Source organism: Tursiops truncatus, chromosome 4 (genome assembly GCF_011762595.2).
Source record: "Tursiops truncatus isolate mTurTru1 chromosome 4, mTurTru1.mat.Y, whole genome shotgun sequence".
Classification (NCBI taxonomy): Eukaryota; Metazoa; Chordata; class Mammalia; order Artiodactyla; family Delphinidae; genus Tursiops; species Tursiops truncatus.
Window position 1 is genome coordinate 14,532,492 of NC_047037.1, and position 19,008 is coordinate 14,551,499.

At 45.4% G+C, this 19,008-nt stretch overlaps 1 protein-coding gene across 6 annotated transcripts in view; it reads right to left on the reverse strand.

The window, feature by feature from the left end:
- ARHGEF26 (Rho guanine nucleotide exchange factor 26) overlaps positions 1-17,954 on the reverse strand; it is a 182,613-nt gene extending 164,659 nt beyond the window's left edge. For 5 of the 6 annotated variants that reach the window (XM_019934378.3, XM_073803694.1, XM_019934377.3 and 2 more), the window contains exons 1-4: positions 17,810-17,954; positions 16,243-17,387; positions 14,626-14,665; positions 10,922-11,067 (exon numbers count right to left, since the gene is read on the reverse strand). In XM_019934378.3, coding sequence (XP_019789937.2) covers positions 10,922-11,067; positions 14,626-14,665; positions 16,243-17,322 — 1,266 coding nt within the window. In that variant the 5' untranslated portion in view covers positions 17,323-17,387; positions 17,810-17,954. The remainder of the gene's footprint in view (positions 1-10,921; positions 11,068-14,625; positions 14,666-16,242; positions 17,388-17,809) is intronic. The other variant, XM_073803695.1, reaches the window with a different exon arrangement.
- Positions 17,955-19,008: the final 1,054 nt, after the last annotated feature.

The following is a 19,008-nucleotide window of genomic DNA, read 5'->3' on the forward strand; positions in this document are numbered from 1 at the left end:
ACCTGGCAGAAAGGGCAAATGAGCCAATTCATGAGAAGAAATAGCCAACAGGCCACTTCTGAGACGCAGTCACATTCCTGGCCAAGTACCAGATAGAAATGTGGTTCCTGCTCTTCCAGAGCCCTGGCTACACATCTGGTATTTAGCGAAACTTTAGAGGCTCTGTTCCAGGTAACCTCAAGACCCTAAAGAAAACAGTAGGAAAGTAACCCTATTTGTCACTTCGGAGTCTCAGCTGCCTCAATATATAGTAGAGAAATAGTACCCACTCTCATGGTATTGTCACAAGCTCGACATAAGCTGAGTGAAATGACCTAGTATAATCCCTGGTGCACAGTCTCCTCTGCAAACACTGTGTTAATAAGTTAACTGCATGTAAATAACTTAATATTATGATGATCCAATGACAGGTCCCATAGCTACAGTTATCTGCACTGCCTGCTCACACTGAGAACTTAACCCCAGCTGAATATGAGTTGAGCAGACAACAGACAACAGCCATACTCCTTTGCACATAACCGCCAGAAGCACGGTTTCCTGCCGCCCCAAATATGAACTACTCCATTTTTATGTTATTGCAGTTGGATGGGTAGCAGAGTTTATCTCCTACACTAAAGGGGAAAATAATCTGCAATTTCCTTTTACTGGCAAAAATACTTCCTTCTGCAGAAGCTGTCCATTGGCTATGGTCCTTATCCCCCCAGATAACAGATATACAGATAATAAATGCCATAATAATTGTAAGACATAAGAGTACGGATTAATCATGTAGAACATCAACAGGCTATAAGTACTCTGGATAAATCAACCAAAATTGAGAAAAAAGTTTTTAAGCACTAGTTCCACATTTAAAGATTCAATGGTAATTTTTTTTTTTAATTAATTTATTTATTTTTGCTGTGTTGGGTCTTCGTTTCTGTGCGTGGGCTTTCTCTAGTTGCGGCGAGCGGGGGCCACTCTTCATCGCGGTGCGCAGGCCTCTCACTGTCGCGAACTTCTCTTGTTGCGGAGCACAGGCTCCAGACGCGCAGGCTCAGTAGCTGTGGCGCACGGGCTTAGTTGCTCCGCAGCATGTGGGATCTTCCCAGACCAGGGCTCGAACCCGCGTCCCCTGCATTGGCAGGCAGATTCTCAACCACTGCGCCACCAGGGAAGCCCTCAACGGTAATTTTGATGGTGACAATTTCTCTAATCAATCATCATGGAGACAAATCACTCTGTGGATATGGCTCTGATGAATAGCCCCATCGCTGGGCCAAAAGAAGAGACACCACAAGGGGACATCTTAAGGTCAAGAGGGCAGATACAAGAATCTAATGGATGATTTTCCCAAGCGCAAGCTCAGTATTATAGAGCCTTTCCCCACAGTTATTCAGAACTCCTCAAAGTAACCGAGCCTTCTTTCCTTTTACCTAATTACACTATATTCCTACAGACTCCTGTTGTTCTTGAATGCATCCATCTACCTCCCCAAAAGAAATACCAAGTGGAGGATGAGGGAGGCTGTAATTTAATTTGATTTCGTAGTATGCAAATACCTACCATAGGTAGTTCTAAACTATGAAGATACCAAGTTTCCTAATGTATCAAAGACATTTATTAAATCCAGGAGGTAGCCAAAGTGTCAAGAATTTGTCCTTTAAAATAAAAATTAAAACAGCCTCCAAATAGCCCCAAATAGGAAACTTCCTGGCTGTTTTCCCCGCTGAGTTTTTTGGCTGTTATTTTCACTTATGGGATTAGGTTTTTGCCTTTACTCATTCATTTATACATTCACTCATAAATTCACCACATATTTACTGCAAGCCTCCTGTAAGTCAGGCAATGATGTGCTAGGAATAGGATAGGGAACATAACAGACAAAAATCTCTGCTTTCATGCAGATTTTATTCCAGTGGGAGTAGATGGACCATTAACAAGAAAAGTAAATCACATAGTATGTTAGAGGGGTAAGCGTCAGGAAGACACTGGAAGAAGAGCTATTTATTGGAAGCTGAGGAGACAGCAAGTGCAAAGGCCCTGAGGCAGCGTGCACCTTGTATTGGAGGAACACCAGTGTAACTGAGCAGCAAGCATGGGATGAGTCCAGAGAGTAACCAGGGGCCAGAATACACAGCCTCCCTGGCCCCTGTAAGGCTTAGCCTTTATTTTGAGTAGAGGTAAGAAATAACTTGAAGGTTCAGAACAAAGGGACAATATCTCAGTACATTTTAACAGGATCACAATTCAACAATATAACTATATAGCTGCTATACGGAGAAGAGACCAAAACGGACCCACATAGATGCAGGGAGTTGAGCTGGGAAGCAATGGGGACAATCCACCTCCACAGTGACAGGGTGGCAGCAGAGAAGTAGCTCTATTCTGAAGTTACAGGCAAAAGACTTTGCATCCAGTCTTTTTAAGTAAGTTATGGGAGAAAGAGAAGAGTGAGCAAAGGCTCTAAGGGTTCTGACCTTCACAAGTAGAAAATGGAGTCATTATTTGCTGGGAAAAAGAAGAGATTATGAGAGAAGCTGATTTGGGTGGGAGAGAAGGGAGTGATCAGAAGTCAACTTTTGGAAAGGTTAACTTTGAGATGCTGGTTAGATACCAGAAACAAAGCTGGATATCCTTGTCTGACGCTCAAGGAAAGGTCCAGTCTAGAGACAGAAACTTGAAAGTCATCAGAGTAGATGATGTATTTAAAGCCACAAGACTGCATGAGATCACCAAGGGAGTGCAGATAAAAGAGGAGCCCCAAGGATGGAGCCTCTGGACCCCCCAACAGGTAGAGGCTGGAAGAAAAGAGATCAAGAAGCTGCAGGTGCACTGACTTTTTCTCAAATCCTCTGACCCTCCATCACCCCGAAGGGTCCACATAGCGTACGTGATGTTTTCTCTGCTTGGGACTCCTCCAGCCTGCACCCGCCCCTCTAACAACATCTCTGACCTGACACTTATCTGGTAGCTGATCAGATGGCAGCTCTTGTCATCTCCTTTGCCACCTTCCCTTGACTGACAGCATCTTGCCCAGACAGGTGCCCTTCCCATAGGATCTCAGAGCAGCACAAGTACGTCCTTCACAGTATTAACACAGCAATTCTACATGTACATGTGGGATAATTTGGTGTCTGTCTTGCCATTCAGGGTGTCAGTAAGGACATGAAAGCAAAGTGGAGTCTGTTTGTGCTCTATCTCCACTGCCTAGAACAGGGGCCTCCACAAAGACTACATGAATGAAGGAATCATTCATCAATCTCTCTCCTCAGTTTTCTGCTCAATGTAATAAGACCCTCTTTGTCTGGGACCCAGGTCTAGGTTTCCAGTTGAAATACCTCCTTTTGTACTTACACCAACCAATATGAAACACCTCTGTGCTCATGTCCTCCCACTTTCTTGGAGCACTTGTCTCTTCTGCTCCATACCTGCCCTCAGGGCCTAAGGCACACACACCCACATTTTCACAACCCATTGTTCTCTCCATAGAATCAACAACATAAATATTGGTACATCTACCACTCAACTGCCCTTTGCTTACTAAGCTCCAACCAGAGTAGTTTTTTTCTCAATCTCTATATATTTTTCAGAAGGGGTTACAGTTCCACCATCGCTATAATTCAGAAAAAGAAAAACTTCTAAAGGTGACATGACATGAACAACATGGAAATGTACTCAATACACAGGAAGCTACAGTGAGGTATCCCCAGTATTTGGAGATAAAGTCAAAAGAAAAAAATACTCCCAAACTGAAACTGAAAAAAACAAAAAGTATAAACTAGTTTCACACATCTACTTGTGTGTGCATTTTTCTAAAGAGAAGGTCTATGGCTCACAACTTCTATCAGATTCTCAAAGCAGGTATAACTCCCCAGAAAAGAAAGATGGCGAAATGCATATCCATCCTATAGCCTAACCCAGAGACTAGAAAGAACACTGAGGATCATCGTGTAGAGACGTGACATGATTTATAAGACACACTGTTCAGGAAAAAAACAAGTTGTAACAGCTGCACAGTATATCATTTATGTAAATGCACATAATCTTTATTTTTTCCTTACATGTATATACGTGGATTTCAAGAAGAGCGTTACCAAATTGAGAACAGCATTGCCTAGACAGAAGGCGAAAGAGACTGGGATTGCAGATATGATCAAAAGAGACTTTGGGGGCTTCCCTGGTGGCGCAGTGGTTGAGAGTCCGCCTGCCGATGCAGGCGACACGGGTTCGTGCCCCGGTCTGGGAAGATCCCACATGCCGCGGAGCGGCTGGGCCCGTGAGCCATGGCCGCTGAGCCTGCGCATCGGAGCCTGTGCTCCACAGCGGGAGGAGCGGCATCAGTGAGAGGCCCGCGTACTGCAAAAAAAAAAAAAAAAAAAAAAAAAGAGAGACTTTCGTCTCATCTGAAATGTTTAATTTTTTTCATGGAACATGTGCTATGTATTGCTTATATAGTCAAAATCAATTTTCAAAAATGTTGAGGGAACACCACAATCTAATTGTACTGAAATGACAAGAGTGTAACAGAGCCCGCTCCCTGCCCCAGGCTAAGCAGATCCCAGCTCCAGCCCTCTTAGCTGGACCAGGATCTCTGCTGGACTTCCCAGGTCCAGGCACATGGACCTCCAGTTCTGTTTATAAAGATACAAACACTCCAGGACATCTACTCTCCAATGTAACAGTGTACACGAGTACACGTCTAAAGCCCTGACTAACTGTCTACATTGTAAGTACCGAAAGTAAGCCAGATGTGAAAAATGGGAATGTTTTTTCTATTTTTTAAACATAAAAGATAGATATGATAAAAGGTATTAGTCACCATTTAAGGTAAAAACATAATTTTATGAGACTGCTATGTTGCAAAAATGTAAATGGAAAATTCTATGACTGAAGAGATTATTTTAAGCAGCAACTCACTGAACAACTGAAAATTAATTCAGACAAGTGTGAAAATGTAAGGGAAAAGGATGAAATTGTTGATGACCTCTAAATGCATTAAGCATTTCTGCAAACAGGAGGATATTCAGATTTATTACATCTGTTGAGCTCTGATTTTCAGTAGAAAACAGTGTCTTTCACAATAAACATGGTGTAGATTCTAAAAGAATAAGTCCCACCAAATGGAACTGCTAAAGACTCCAAAGCGTGTTGTATTTTCCACTGAATGAAATTACACTGGTAATCAAATGGCCATTTTTCAAATCGCCCTTTCTCATTTGGCAGTTCCAGGTCAACCAGAGCAAACTATGTGTGTCTTAGGAGCTGATTCCAGAACTCAAGAGACCAAAGTCCTAACTCTAGCTATGAACCTAGTTAGCCACACTAAGGACAGCTGAAGACGTACTTTAAAGAAAACATAAAAAACCAGTTCCAGAATAGAGTTCAAAATTTTTGAGCAAACTGAAGAAACACTCAAAATGATTTCAGATTACTGATAAAGCCACGTGTCAGCAAGTATAAAGGAAGAGTCCAGTAAGAGGATGACTGTAGCAGGTGTATGTCAGGTGACTGCATTCGGTATTGAATCCAAGTAGAAGGTTGGCCTGTGTGCTTGTTTTTGACTCTGGAGCCTGAGCACCCTTGTCGAAGGTACCTGGGGTGTCAAGGCGGTGGAAATTACACAAACACACCCCATGGCAAACAAATGGGGTCAGGGCATGGCTGGCAAGTGTGGCTTTGGGGCTGTCACGGAACTTAACAAAACAAACACGGGTTTCGCAACTGTCATTTTTTTAGTCCAATGCATAGTACGTGATGGGGGAGGGGTCAAGTTATGACAAAAAGCAAAAAGACTTCAAGATTGATTTTTTATTTTCAGTAATATTGTAAATCCTTCTGGGAGCCCATTAAAGGATGAAACTGATTAGAAACCTGAAGCTCACTTTGCATGGAGGACTCAGCTGCTACCCACCTAGCACTAACTGAAGCAGGTACTCAGTGTTCAATCCCACACTAATAATACAATCAATATTTTTCTTCAAACCCACAAGCTTTGCCCAGAGATCCAAGAACTGCTGTCTCAGTCCTCACGATGTCGTTTTAGGTGATTCGCTGGGCCATTCACCTGTGTGTGGCAGGTTCCTTTATCTCTGGGCACAGATCTCTGGAGGACAAAAATGACTTTTCAAATTGAAACCTCAAATTTCTTCCACTTATGATCAACTAAAACCTGGTAACCACGATCATTTATTTCTCATATATTAGTGTTCCCCAAGGCCTGAAGGGCAGCATAAAGTTATGTTCCCTGGAATGAAGAAATCCTATATTTCTGATGAAGAGTAGATCAATACCCTCTGACAAGCAAGTGAAGGAAGAGTAAGCCTGGCACCATCTGATGACAGCATGGAGCTCAGGCTGTGTTCCTGACCATGGAGAACACCCCACTTCTACATGGAGACCCTGTCAGCAAAGCCACACTGCTACCCACATTCACCACTAAGTCACTATAATCCAACTAGGGAAGCCTAGACTTTCTCTATTCTATGAAGGCCCAACTAAATGCCTCTCTTACTCAGTTCTAACTCTCCCTCATTCCTAGGTGACCACAATGCAACAGTTAAACCTGTCCCAACACCATACACGGAGAACCACCTTTCGTGGCTGTCCAATGAAACCAAAGGAGACACATCATAAACACACACACGAAGACAAATTACATACAGACTGAAGGCTTCAGGACCTTACACAACAACCAGAAATGACTGCAAACTGCGGCTCTTCTAAAGAGTGTCCTGCATACTGGACGCTTCTCACAGTCAACTGATAAAAGTTTCATCACCTCAGGAGGCAGTCATGTGTTGGCAACAAAGATAAGAGATTTTTGGGCTTCCCTGGTGGCGCAGTGGTTGAGAGTCCGCCTGCCGATGCAGGGGACACGGGTTCGTGCCCCGGTCCGGGAAGATCCCACATGCCGCGGAGCAGCTGCGCCCATGAGCCATGGCTGCTGAGCCTGCACGCGTCCGGAGCCTCCGCAACGGGAGAGGCCACAACAGTGAGAGCCCCGCGTACAGAAAAAAAAAAAAAAAAAGATAAGAGATTTTTACAAAATAAAACAATCAACAGCAGCTAATGCACAGGTGTGCTCACACGCACCCTTCCCAAGTAGAAAGTCAAGATACATGCCAAATTGAGACCTAACCCCTTTGCCAGAAAACCCTTTGTCCTCTTCCCTTTCTGGGATCAAGGCCTTACTCGAGGAAGAGTTTTGTGTTAAAGACAGGATGGGGACTACCCTACTTATTTGGTATTATTAAAAGTTAAGCATGGGGGCTTCCCTGGTGGCGCAGTGGTTGGGAATCCGCCTGCCAATGCAGGGTACACGGGTTCGAGCCCGGGTCTGGGAAGATCCCACATGCCGTGGAGCAAGTAAGCCCGTGAGCCACAACTACTGAGCCTGCGCTCTGCAACGGGAGAGGCCGCGACAGTGAGAGGCCTGCACACCATGATGAAGAGTGGCCCCCGCTCGCCGCAACTGGAGAAAGCCCTCGCACAGAAACGAAGACGCAACACAGCTAAAAATAAATAAATAAATAAATAAATAAATTTATTAAAAAAAAAAAAGTTAAGCATGGAAAGATGATGGAAAGTCAAAGTGTTCCAAAACCTGCCCTAAACACTGTAGCCCCTTTACAAGGAGCGATCAGGGCACAAGGTCAGACAGAGAAACAGAGGTGTCTACCCCTTACGGAAAACATCCTGACATTTTTCATAATTCATGAAGCCTCTTCTCTTTAGGGTCCTAACTGCAACCTGGATATTTACTAATTGCTAGGCTTCTAGAAAAGTAATCGCTGCTTTCTGTTGTTTTCCCTAAAAGCCAGAGCTGCTTGCAACTTTTTAGTGGGTAGAAAACCCACGTGGGAAGGACAGAAGAGAACTTCAGGACAGTGATGACCCCTGGAGAGGAAGGAAAGAGAAAAGGACTGGAGAGGAGGATGGTTAACTGAATCTGTCTCAAAAAATAAAAGCCTGAAATAAATATGTTAAAATGTTAACATCTGTTCAAGCTGGTACCTGGATGGCAGGTACCTGGAAATCTATTACACAAATTTAAGTTTTAATTTTTCTACATGCTTGAAGTACTTTATAATAAAAAAAAATTAAGATGTTTTAAAAGTGAAACAGAGGGCTTCCCTGGTGGCGCAGTGGTTGAGAGTCCGCCTGCCGATGCAGGGGACACGGGTTCGTGCCCCGGTCTGGGAAGATCCCACATGCTGCGGAGCGGCTGGGCCCGTGAGCCATGGCCGCTGAGCCTGCGCGTCCCGAGCCTGTGCTCCGCAACGGGAGAGGCCACAACAGTGAGAGGCCCGCGTACCGCAAAAAAAAAAAAAAAAAAAAGTGAAACAGAGACACAAAAGGCACAAAGAAAATGCAGGCTGGTGCCCAAGTGATGCAAAGTGGCAAAGTCCAATCATGCTGCTTTGATTAAGTGTAATTGCCACCAACACAATAAATACACACAAGCCTCCCGGGAACACTCAAATCCAAGATAACACGCGCTGCGGTTAGAACCCATTTTATAGCTTTACATTTTATCACCAGATAGTCTTCTGATATCAGTCTTGTTAACAAAAGGCACATCAGCACATTGATCCTTGGCCAAATAAAACACATGCCCATATTTGAAGTTGTGCTGAGGATATGCAGTATCATTTCAGTGTGCATTTGTTAATCTAAATGAAAGCCAAATTCCAGGAGGCATAAATATGGCAGCCTGGTTTTGGGTACTAAAGCTAAGCGGGAGCAGAGTGTAAGTGACACAGAAGTACACATTTTTGTTTAGCATTCAGAGAACAACAGAAGGATTTAGGCCTGTGCTAACAAACGCAGCTGCTGTCCCACAGAAAGAACTCAAAAAATCCATAGTTTTCTTCTTGAGGATCTGCTACCAAATGGTCCATACCAACAATGGAATGACAGCCATTTAGAGCCATCTTGGCCTGTGTGGGCCTTGTCACCAGTTTTTCCAAGTATCTGCATTGGTATATAATACCACAAGGTCATCAGATTAGGGAATAAGGCTACCACCATGCCGGTTCTGTGGACAGATGATACCACCTCACCACTGCGAAATTCACAGAAGCATCACGGAAGTTGCAAACTGTTAGCACAGGAGCCAAGTCTGGCCCATAGATATTGTTGGGCTCATACAACACTTTCTTTTTTTTTTGCGGTACGCGGGCCTCTCACTGTCGTGGCCTCTCCCACCGCGGCGCACAGGCTGCGGATGCGCAGGCTCAGCGGCCATGGCTCACGGGCCTAGCCGCTCTGCTGCATGTGGAATCTTCCCAGACCGGGGCACAAACCCATGTCCCCTGCATTGTCAGGCGGACTCTCAACCACTGCGCCACCAGGGAAGCCCTCATACAACATTTTTTAAAACTTGAATTAGGATAATACTCGTAAAAATCTGGCTTTCTGTATTCTCTTTTTTAAATATCAGAAAATACTGTAACACGGGGCTGGTTTGAACTAAGTGTCCGCTGCTCAATTCATACAAGGCCTATGGACCACAGTCCCCGCCACTTCCCCTCACCTACACTCACCAGCATCACTTATAACACCACCTGCTCTGCCCTGTAGGCATTTTAATCTGTGGTATAACACTAAGGGTGTCACACGGTGAGGGGAGTGGAAATACATAACTTCTCCTTAGAACAAAATTAGGGGGTGTGAGAGAGACAGGAAGAAAGGGCTTGGTTTCTAGAATTCTGAATTCCAATACAGGGCAGAAGAGGGGAGGAAGAGCCTGAGCCAGAAGTCATCCCCATTATCAACATGCACCCATTTCCATGGTCAAATTTATGAGCGCCAACATATACAACTTCTTCACTTACGCTGACGGGTTCCCTAAATACATAAGATTCCTGACTCTGAACAATGCTCATTTCGGCTTCAGAGGGAATCACTTCTGCTCCCATATTGCCAAAGGACTCACAGAGGTGCACTGGCCTGTTTTTCATGCAACGCTCCCACCACCCAAGCCGGCCACGGGAATTCCTTCCTACTTGGTAATGCATCAGATGCCCACAAATGCTGTACCCAAAGTCACATCAAGTAAACTACGCATCACACCGTGACATTGTTAAGCCAGGAGGAAAAGAAATTACGGCTAAAAACAAAAGATGTTTGAGGCAGAGAGGAGAAATTACTCATCAACACAAAAGTAAGTGTCAGATACTCGCAAACAAAAGATGCACACGGGGAGACAGAACAGAATGCCATTCATTAACCATTTTCAAGAAAATATAAATGTGTCCCTATCAAATGAAATTTCCAAGGAAGAAGTGTAATAAGTTCCCTGTTGTGCGTAGGTACATATACATATATACATATATCATACATATACATATGTATATAGAGCCATAATTATGATAAAGCTCAGGATATATTAAGCTACCACTACATACACACTCTATAAAGGAAACAAGAAAAGATACTGAGTAAGGGGGCTCCCCTGGTGGCGCAGGGGTTGAGAGTCCGCCTGCCGATGCAGGGGACACGGCTTCGTGCCCCGGTCCGGGAAGATCCCACATGCCGCGGAGCGGCTGAGCCTGTGAGCCATGGCCACTGGGCCTGCGCGTCCGGAGCCTGTGCTCCGCAACGGGAGAGGCCACAACGGTGAGAGGCCCACGCACCGCAAAAAAAAAAAAAAAAAAAAAAAAAAAAAGATACTGAGTAGGAAGTGTTTCCAGAGTCCATGGTACATCAGTCTTTTATTTGATAAAAACCTGATAAATTTTCCTGATCAGAACTGTCAAAGTTCATGTTCTCACTAGTGCCTGCAGAGTTTCAAGAAATATTTCACAATCTAAAAAGAAGAGTCTTTCTCCTTAGGGTTACAGGATCACTGGTAGAAAAAATTAAAACCACAACTAGGCATAATGTCCACAACTTGGTCTTCTCACTCCCGCAGATACAAAAAGAGAAGGTACACACTCACCGCAGAGAGCTGGCTCCACGTAGGCCTCAGTGGCTTATGGTGAACCACAATTTTTTCGTCTGATTTCTTTTCTTTAGGCTCTGACTCTTCATCAGAGTCAATGTCAAGGGCCTTTTCTTTGTAGTTCTGATACAGAACAGCATTTTCTGCAAGAAAGCCAAATCTTACATGTCACTAATTGCCCCCCCATCTTGATGCTACTTGTTCTAAACAAACATCTGTATTTATACGTATACGATGTTTGGTCTCCAGTTAAACAAGAGACAAATGGATTTTGTCACTGAAGAGTCATTACCAAAAAGTGATTTTCTCATTCACACAGCTCTACCCCCAATTCATCTGCAGGGGAAGGGGAAGGGCCCATACATGAAATGCCAACTGAAGCAGAGTTTCCATGTCTCTGTCCACTACCCATGAAGGTCATGCCCCGTTACATCACTGTTTTTTAGGTTAAATTGAATTTACACCCTTTTGTCTATCTATTTAACAAATATTTACTGTACATCCACAATGTGCCAAGGGCTGAGAGTAAATAGAAAATGAAAGACATTTCCCATGCCCTCATGAGCTAAAAATTTAATGAGAAAAATAGTCGAAGTCATTCATTCATGTATTTATTCAACTGATAGTTAGAAAATGCTTACTAAAAAAAAAGAAGAAAATGCCTACTAGACACTAGCGACCGCTAGGCACTGGGGCTACAGCAATGAACAATAACAGAAAAAGATAAAAATCTCATTCTTTGTGGAGCTGACATCAGAGTGAGGAGAGAATGACAATAAATAAACAAGTAACTTTTATAATATATCAGATGCTGATAAGTACCATGGAGAAAAATAAAACAGGGAAAGAAGGAGCATGTTACAAGGGGTGATACATAGATTTTAAACAGGGTGGTTTAGGAAGCCCTCACAGAGGTGACATTTAAGCAAAGATCTAAAAGAAGTGAGAAAGTAAGCCACCTGTACAGCTGTGGAAAGAACATCCCATCAGAGAGAACAGCAAGTACAAAGGTCCTGGGGCAGGAGTCTGTTTGGTGCATCTATATGTACAAGGATCAGCAAGGAGGCCTGTGTGGCTGGAATAGGGTAAGGGAGGGGAGAAAGTACAGGAGTTGGGGGTTGGGATGAATAGAGGGCAGACTTGCCTCAATGTCATTGAAAGGACTTTGGTTTTTTACTCCAAGTGAGAAGGCAAGTCATTTTAGAGTTGAGGACACAATGATCTTGCACAAATACATACCTACAAACCCAAAGATTTACATACAGGGGCTCTGAGAACAGACTGTCAGCAGGATATGATCTAGTCTGGGGATCAGAGAGGTGTTAATGAGGAATATCTTAAGATCTGAAAGCTGAGATCTGAAACTACAGAGCTACAGAAAAAATCACATGTAAAAGCCCTGAGGCAAGAGGACATATGTTACCTAAGAAGAACAAAGGAAGGTCATTCACTGGAGTGTGGGTGTCTAGCGGACAAAGGGTGTAAGGTGAGTTTAAGGGGAAGAGCCAGACAGTCCAAAGAAGCAGAGTTTTGCAGGCAATGTTAAAGAACTGGATTTTACCCTGAGTCCAAAAGGACTGAGTTTCTTTCATACTGTAAGGGCTGTATTTTATCCCGATTGCAATGGGAATCCACTAAAAGGAAAGGACTTTATTAGACTGGAAAAGCAAAGTATTGACTACTTAAGGGACTAATTAGGATGCTACTGAAGTGGTCACTGAAAGACAATGGAGACTTGGGGGGATGGGCTGGATACGGGGGTCAACTGGATATGGTGGTAAGGATGTTTCCTAGCTCTATAAGTCCCACAATGGAGAAGTAGGAAATGGGAACTCCAGAAGAGATTCACCTTTAGAGGAAAGATTATGAGTTTGGTTTGGGATATACTGAGTTTGAAATGCTTTTCCCATCTACTGAAGCCAGCAAACATCTGCCTCATCTCTTAGCAACTACTGCATGTTCCACATGCACCATTACTAAAGTAATACTGGAATCTATGCAATATTTTACTGTTCTCTGATTGTTCTAAATATGTAAAGCAGATTATGAGGGTATAGACTGAGTTCCCCCCCACCTCTGTGGTGTCCTTTAAAGTACTTAGTGTGTGGCACAAAATATATGCAGACGTTGTTGATATACATTCATTCTCACAACAACGTGGGCAATAGCATTAACTTCATTTTACCCAGGATGAGACTGAGGCTCAGTGAAGTTAAGAGGCTTGTTCACTGTCACTCAACTGATGAGTAGAAGCAGCAGGACAGGAACTCAGGCCCCTGGTTCCAATATCACAGGTTCTCACCACTCTACCACACAGCTTCCTGACTTACATTCTTGTTAGTCATTAACTGTAAGGCTCCTGCATTCCTCATGTACATATATGTGAAAAAGAATTTCTAGGTCATCGTATCTGAGAAGAGAGGAGAGGGTGCACAGAAACAGCTCCTTGTAAAAGGAAACAACATAAAACTAGTTATAGTGAAGGTCTGTCCTCGGACTTCGCAAAAGCTCGACATTTTCAACCCTTTGAGGCAAAGGTCCCAAAACCACTATCAAATTCCAGAAGATGCAAAGCATCTCTCAGAACTGATACTAGGTAGATGCTCTGTTCACTGCACAGTCATAACGGGGTATAAGCGGAAGCAAATGGGACTAAGAACCAGATCTCTTCCTAGTCCTGGCTGTGTGAAAGTGGACAAGGTACCAAACTCTCCGAGCTTCTATTTTCCTCAATTATAAAATCTGAATTTATCCCAGCCAGCTAAAGTACTGTGTCTGGGTTTCTTCCTCATAGAGAACAGTTTTCTAAGATGGGTACAGTAACTACACTTTTATAAACTGGTCTTGTTTAAATGATCCAATGAGAACTGATGTTTATAAGAATTATATAAGGAAATGTTTTGTAGTCAGCCAAGGTGATATAATTCTGGGTGGTTTTACCTTAGATTTACTTATAGAGGGGCATACGCTTCTTCATTGTTCTTTAAAGGTTGGGAAATCTCAGCATTTCAAAGCATGACAGAAAGTAACTACCCTCACCTGCACCACACTCCCCCAGCCCTACAAGCACTGCACCTGGGGCTTCTCCCTTTGTGCCCTTCCAGACCACTGACACAGGATCCATCGATTTACACGAAGTCTGCTAATCTGATTAGGGTTTGAACACCTGGAGAAAGCTGCTTTTATTTTTGAGACCCTTCACAAAAATATTATATGGGTTCGAAATTCTTAGGAGTATGTTTCTGTCAGCCAGGAGAGTTAGATTTCCCCCAAATTGAAACTGGATTAGGAAACAGGAAGTCAGAAATGATATTAAAATGTAGAAATATGGGGAAAAGAACATTAAGTCAAAGGAAATACGACTTAAGATCTAAATGCCAAAGTTAATTTTTAACTAAAGGGCTAGAGCTTGCCCTTACTCTTTCTCCACTTTTTGAGGGAGGTGGGGATGGAGCCAGAGTAGAGAAGAATTAAAAATCCCAGAACGTTGGTCTGACAAAGTCATCTGCTTACAAAGAACGCCATTAATTTTACTCACTGCTGGTGAATTTAGCTTAGCGCAGAGCTTAGTGCTGTATAATTTGTGAAGAAGTTGTACATTTTTCTCATCTTGACTTTTTTGTAACTTCAGTTGGATTTCAACTTACAATTGATATTCCACATTGAAACAGCAATAAAAGTCTGGAAAATCAAATGCTTACCTTCCCCATCAAATGTTCCTTGTCCTTTCAGCATTTTTTTCTAAGAAACAAGAAAAGCAAAAAGAGGAAAAGCAAAGCAAACTATGTATGAATGAGCCAAACAGAAAATACAGCTATTTTAAGAAAAAGTATTTTTTGTTGTTGTTACATTCATTAGATTTCCAAAGGCATACAGCAGATGATCCCTGGAGTAGTTCACTCGTAACACTACTACGACTCACCAAAAAGGTGAAATAAAATGTACAACATCCCCCATGCTCTGTCAATACAGCTTGAGGATCCTCAAATGACCAGTAGTCCAGCTTATTTCACTACTCATGATTCACCATCACTGTTAAATTGCACTTTGCTATACTTGCAGAGTTGGAGGGGAAAAAAAAAAAAAACACATAAAATATTATGGAACTTCTTTAAGGCCATGGGATCTAAAATAAAACAGGCTTGCTTGTGTATTACACATGTGATATTTATATAGACTCTCTGATTAATCAAGAAAAGATGTGGCTGCCAAAATGAATTCCTGCCCGATTGCTGAGATCTGTCTTGTGTCTGGAGAAGACAGCACATGCACACTCCAAAATCTCCTTCCCTAGTTTTCCCTATTTCTTTATGTCATATTTAGTAATATTTTAATGAGCACAGCTCCTAGGCCTTTATCTGGGAGCAACACCATACCATTCATTGAAACCTGAAGTTTTCAGCTACCAAGTTGTTAAATGCACTCAAGGATTAAGTGGGCACAAAATGGGAATAAGATACAACCACAGGCAGTGGTGAGAGAAACCAGAAACAGCAAAGATGACAAACTATGTCTTTTGTGATCTGGCAACTGACTTTTAAAATTTACATTTTACCTGAATGGTATTTAGTATGTGATCACCACTGAAAAACATAATTCAGTAATTAACTCATTAGTGTAAGTAATTAAAATAATCAATAGGCTCAAGGGAAATCGGTTTTCCTGTATCAGCTGTGATGAATCAGCAACGAATGACTGACATTGCTAAACAAGCACCAGGCAGCGCGGCCACATAATCAAGAGTGCAGAGCCACGCCTGCCCACCATCCCCTTTTCAGCTACCTGTGTTAAAACTGTTCGGGGCTCACTCAGCCAATACTTAATTTTCTGTGTTTTTTTTTCCTCATTTGTCCCCCACTTTTTGCCCGAACTTAGAAAATTAAAACAATAAGAGTTTCAGCTCCTCCCATGAAGCTGCATTAAACTGGGCTGTGCCTGCCAGCAACAGAATGGGCAAGAGATAAATGTGCACGGGTCTGATCAACAAACCACAGAATTAAAAAATTGGGCTTCCCTGGTGGCGCAGGGGTTGAGAGTCCGCCTGCCGATGCAGGGGACACGGCTTCGTGCCCCGGTCCGGGAAGATCCCACATGCCGCGGAGCGGCTGGGCCCGTGAGCCATGGCGGCTGAGCCTGCGCGTCCGGAGCCTGTGCTCCGCAACGGGAGAGGCCACAACAGTGAGAGGCCCGCGTACCGCAAAAAAACAATAAAAATAACAATAACCTCTGGTTTCCTCTGTGCCCTTCCTCCCCACCCCCGTCACCTTCACCTGTGGCTTAGTGAACACCTAACTTGCGACACTCTTGCCCATTCTTACCTTTATCCTTCCCAGGCTGGAAAACTTCTCCTTATCTTCCATTACCGCTTTCAGAATGGGCTGGGACATTCTGTTCTTCTTCTTCGAGGTGGTAGGACTGTCAAAATCAACGCCACTGACCACCGCCCTGCGATAGGACGTGGACCTCAAGCCTCTCCGCAGAGACCCCGGACTGTCCAAGTCGTTCTCCGCCTCGCCCTCGTCCTCTGCGGGGCCCAGGGGCGCTCCAAGGCCCTCCACCATGCTGCGCACCTTAAGCAGTCTCTTGTGGGGCTCCACATTCTGACTGTTGGATTTACTTATCTTAATTTCCGAGGCCAGACTCTTCGGAATGATCTGCTGTTTCCCCACTTTGAGGGCGGCGGGGCTGTTTGTGCTCAAAACCACTGAAGGATTCTCCAGGAGCTCGTTCTCCTGTGAGGGAAGCCTTTGGAGGGGGAGTTTTTGCTCCAAAGACCTTTTGTGAGGCGCGGGAGAGAGTCTCGAAGGTCCCCGCTCAGGGTCCTTAGCCATCTGGCCGGACAGCGAACGCGCGCCTGGGGAGGCGGTATTAGGGATAAGCGCACTTGCAGCAGGCGAAAGCAAGGGGCTGGCGGGGAATCCGGCCCTGTCCCCCTCGGGGCTGCAGGGGGCAGACGCATGAGGAGTCCGCGGGCGGTGCAGCGGCAGCTGCGCGGGCGAAGTCGCAGTGCCGTTCGCTGGGGATTTGGGGTAGCCGCCCGACGCCGCTCTGGGTTCCTGGGGTGACTTGGGCCGTCGAAGCCGAGGAGAAACAGCCCTGTACTCCGGGGAGACGGTCCTCCCATTGGTCACCAACCTCCGATGGGCGCACAGAAGCAGGGGGCTCCTCTGGATCGTCCTGCCGTCGGAGGCGGTGGGCACCTGGGCCGGAGTCTGCGCCGCGGGGGGCTTCCCTCGGTCCTCCACCGGGAAATCCGTGATCAGCAACCCGCTGGGGCTCTGGTAGGACTGGGGCCTCGGCTTGCTCCGGCCCAGCAGCTGGGGCTGAGGGGTTGAACGCCTCCGCCACAAAGGGGTTAAGTTGTTGCTGGAAAAATCTACTTCGGTCTTGCCGTCCATAGCAGAGCCTCGGGCGTCAGCCCCGGGGGGCGGAGGGCGGGGGGACAGCACCCAGTGAGTCTTGCCTAAAGAGGAAAGAAGTCATGGAACTTCGCCGCCGGACAACCAGGCACGCCTTGCAGACACGCGCGCTCTGAGCCCGGGGATCACCCGGCTGCCGCGCGGGACACAACTGCGCGTCAATTACCCGCCCTTTCTGGGGCAAAAACTGCGCCCACCGCGCCGAGCAGTCCAGTACAGATATCTGGGCTGTGCCCAGGCGGATTAATCCAATCACCTCCGCGTCTTTCCCGCGCCCAAAGACCACCCGCACGGAAAGAAACAGCCACCAATTCGCCGGGTGCAAACTGATGCACAAGAAGCTTGGGACGAGTTCAGCTTTCTCGGGAAACTCGCCGCGGGACGCTCCCCTCCTCCGCCAGCCAGCCGCCCGCCCCCGTCGTTGGTCCCCTAGCGCCCTAGCTGCCCGTCTCCCAGGCGGATTTACCTTAAGGGCTTTGCAGAGCCCTAGGCCAAAGAGCACCCACCGCCCCGTGGGTGGCCAGGGTCCCAGACCGAATCGCGGCAGCAGGAGCTCTGGAGAGCTCTGCACCCGACCAGGCGTCAGCTCCGCCCCTAAGCTTGACCCCGCCCTCAGCCTTGGCCACGCCCGGGCCCGCCTCAGTCGCAGCCATCCTGGAGCAGCTGCCCTCCTGCCCGGGTCTCTCGTTAAAAAACACACTAGCGCACCTGGGCTGGGTGCCGAGCTCCCGGGTTCCGGGCCGCGAGATGCGGGAAAGGGGCGGCGTGGGAGCTTCGAGCGCGCAGGTCCGTTGCCTGGAGCACAGCGTGGGAACGAGCGTGGGAGCCCTGCCAGGATGTAATTTACGAAGCCCTGGGTCCCCCGGGGGATCTCCCCGGTAGAAACCCGGAATGCCGAGCAGAGTAGGGTCTGTGAAATGCGTGAGCTGGTGCGGGTAGCTCTGAACGCAGAAAGCCAGACGCCACTCAGCATTCAGGTTGTCTTAAAACACAAATCCGATGCCTTGCTCCCCTGCTTAAAATATCTTACAGACTGATAAGTTTTCTTGTTTGTGCCTGGAGTATTTCCGGAGGTATACTTACAGCCAGCTCGGGGGAGGGGAAACTGGGTGCCTAGGAAACTGGAGGGAGGGAGTGTTTTCATTCAATAATCTTTGTATCTTGTATGCTTTGGATTGCGAATGTTACCTATTAAAAATAAACGCAATTTAAATTACAAAAAAAAAGCTTATTGGTTTCTAAGCATACACAGAATAAAACTCAAAATCCTCTCCATAGCTTATGAGGCCCTACAGGAAGCGCTTACGTCTGTAGCCCAGTCTTTTCCCCGCAACACTTGTTCCTTCAGTGTTTTTAAGCCACACCCACTTAAAGTTTGACAGCCTCAGAATCTTCCCTTTTGTTCCTCCTTGACCTTCTGACCTGTCACTCCATCAGAGAGGCCTTCCCTCTTGAATCAGATTATGGCATATTTATTTTCCCAGCCACCTGTTCTCTTCCTTTTCTCCACTTGCCACAATACTCAAATATATTTAATCATGTATTCATTTTTGTTTATCTGTTTTATCTTCTTTTGACTGAAAGCTGCAAGAGGGCAGGGGCCATGTTTCTTTATTACCCCCTCTGTATTCCAGGCATATAGAGGGCACTTAACAAATATTTGTT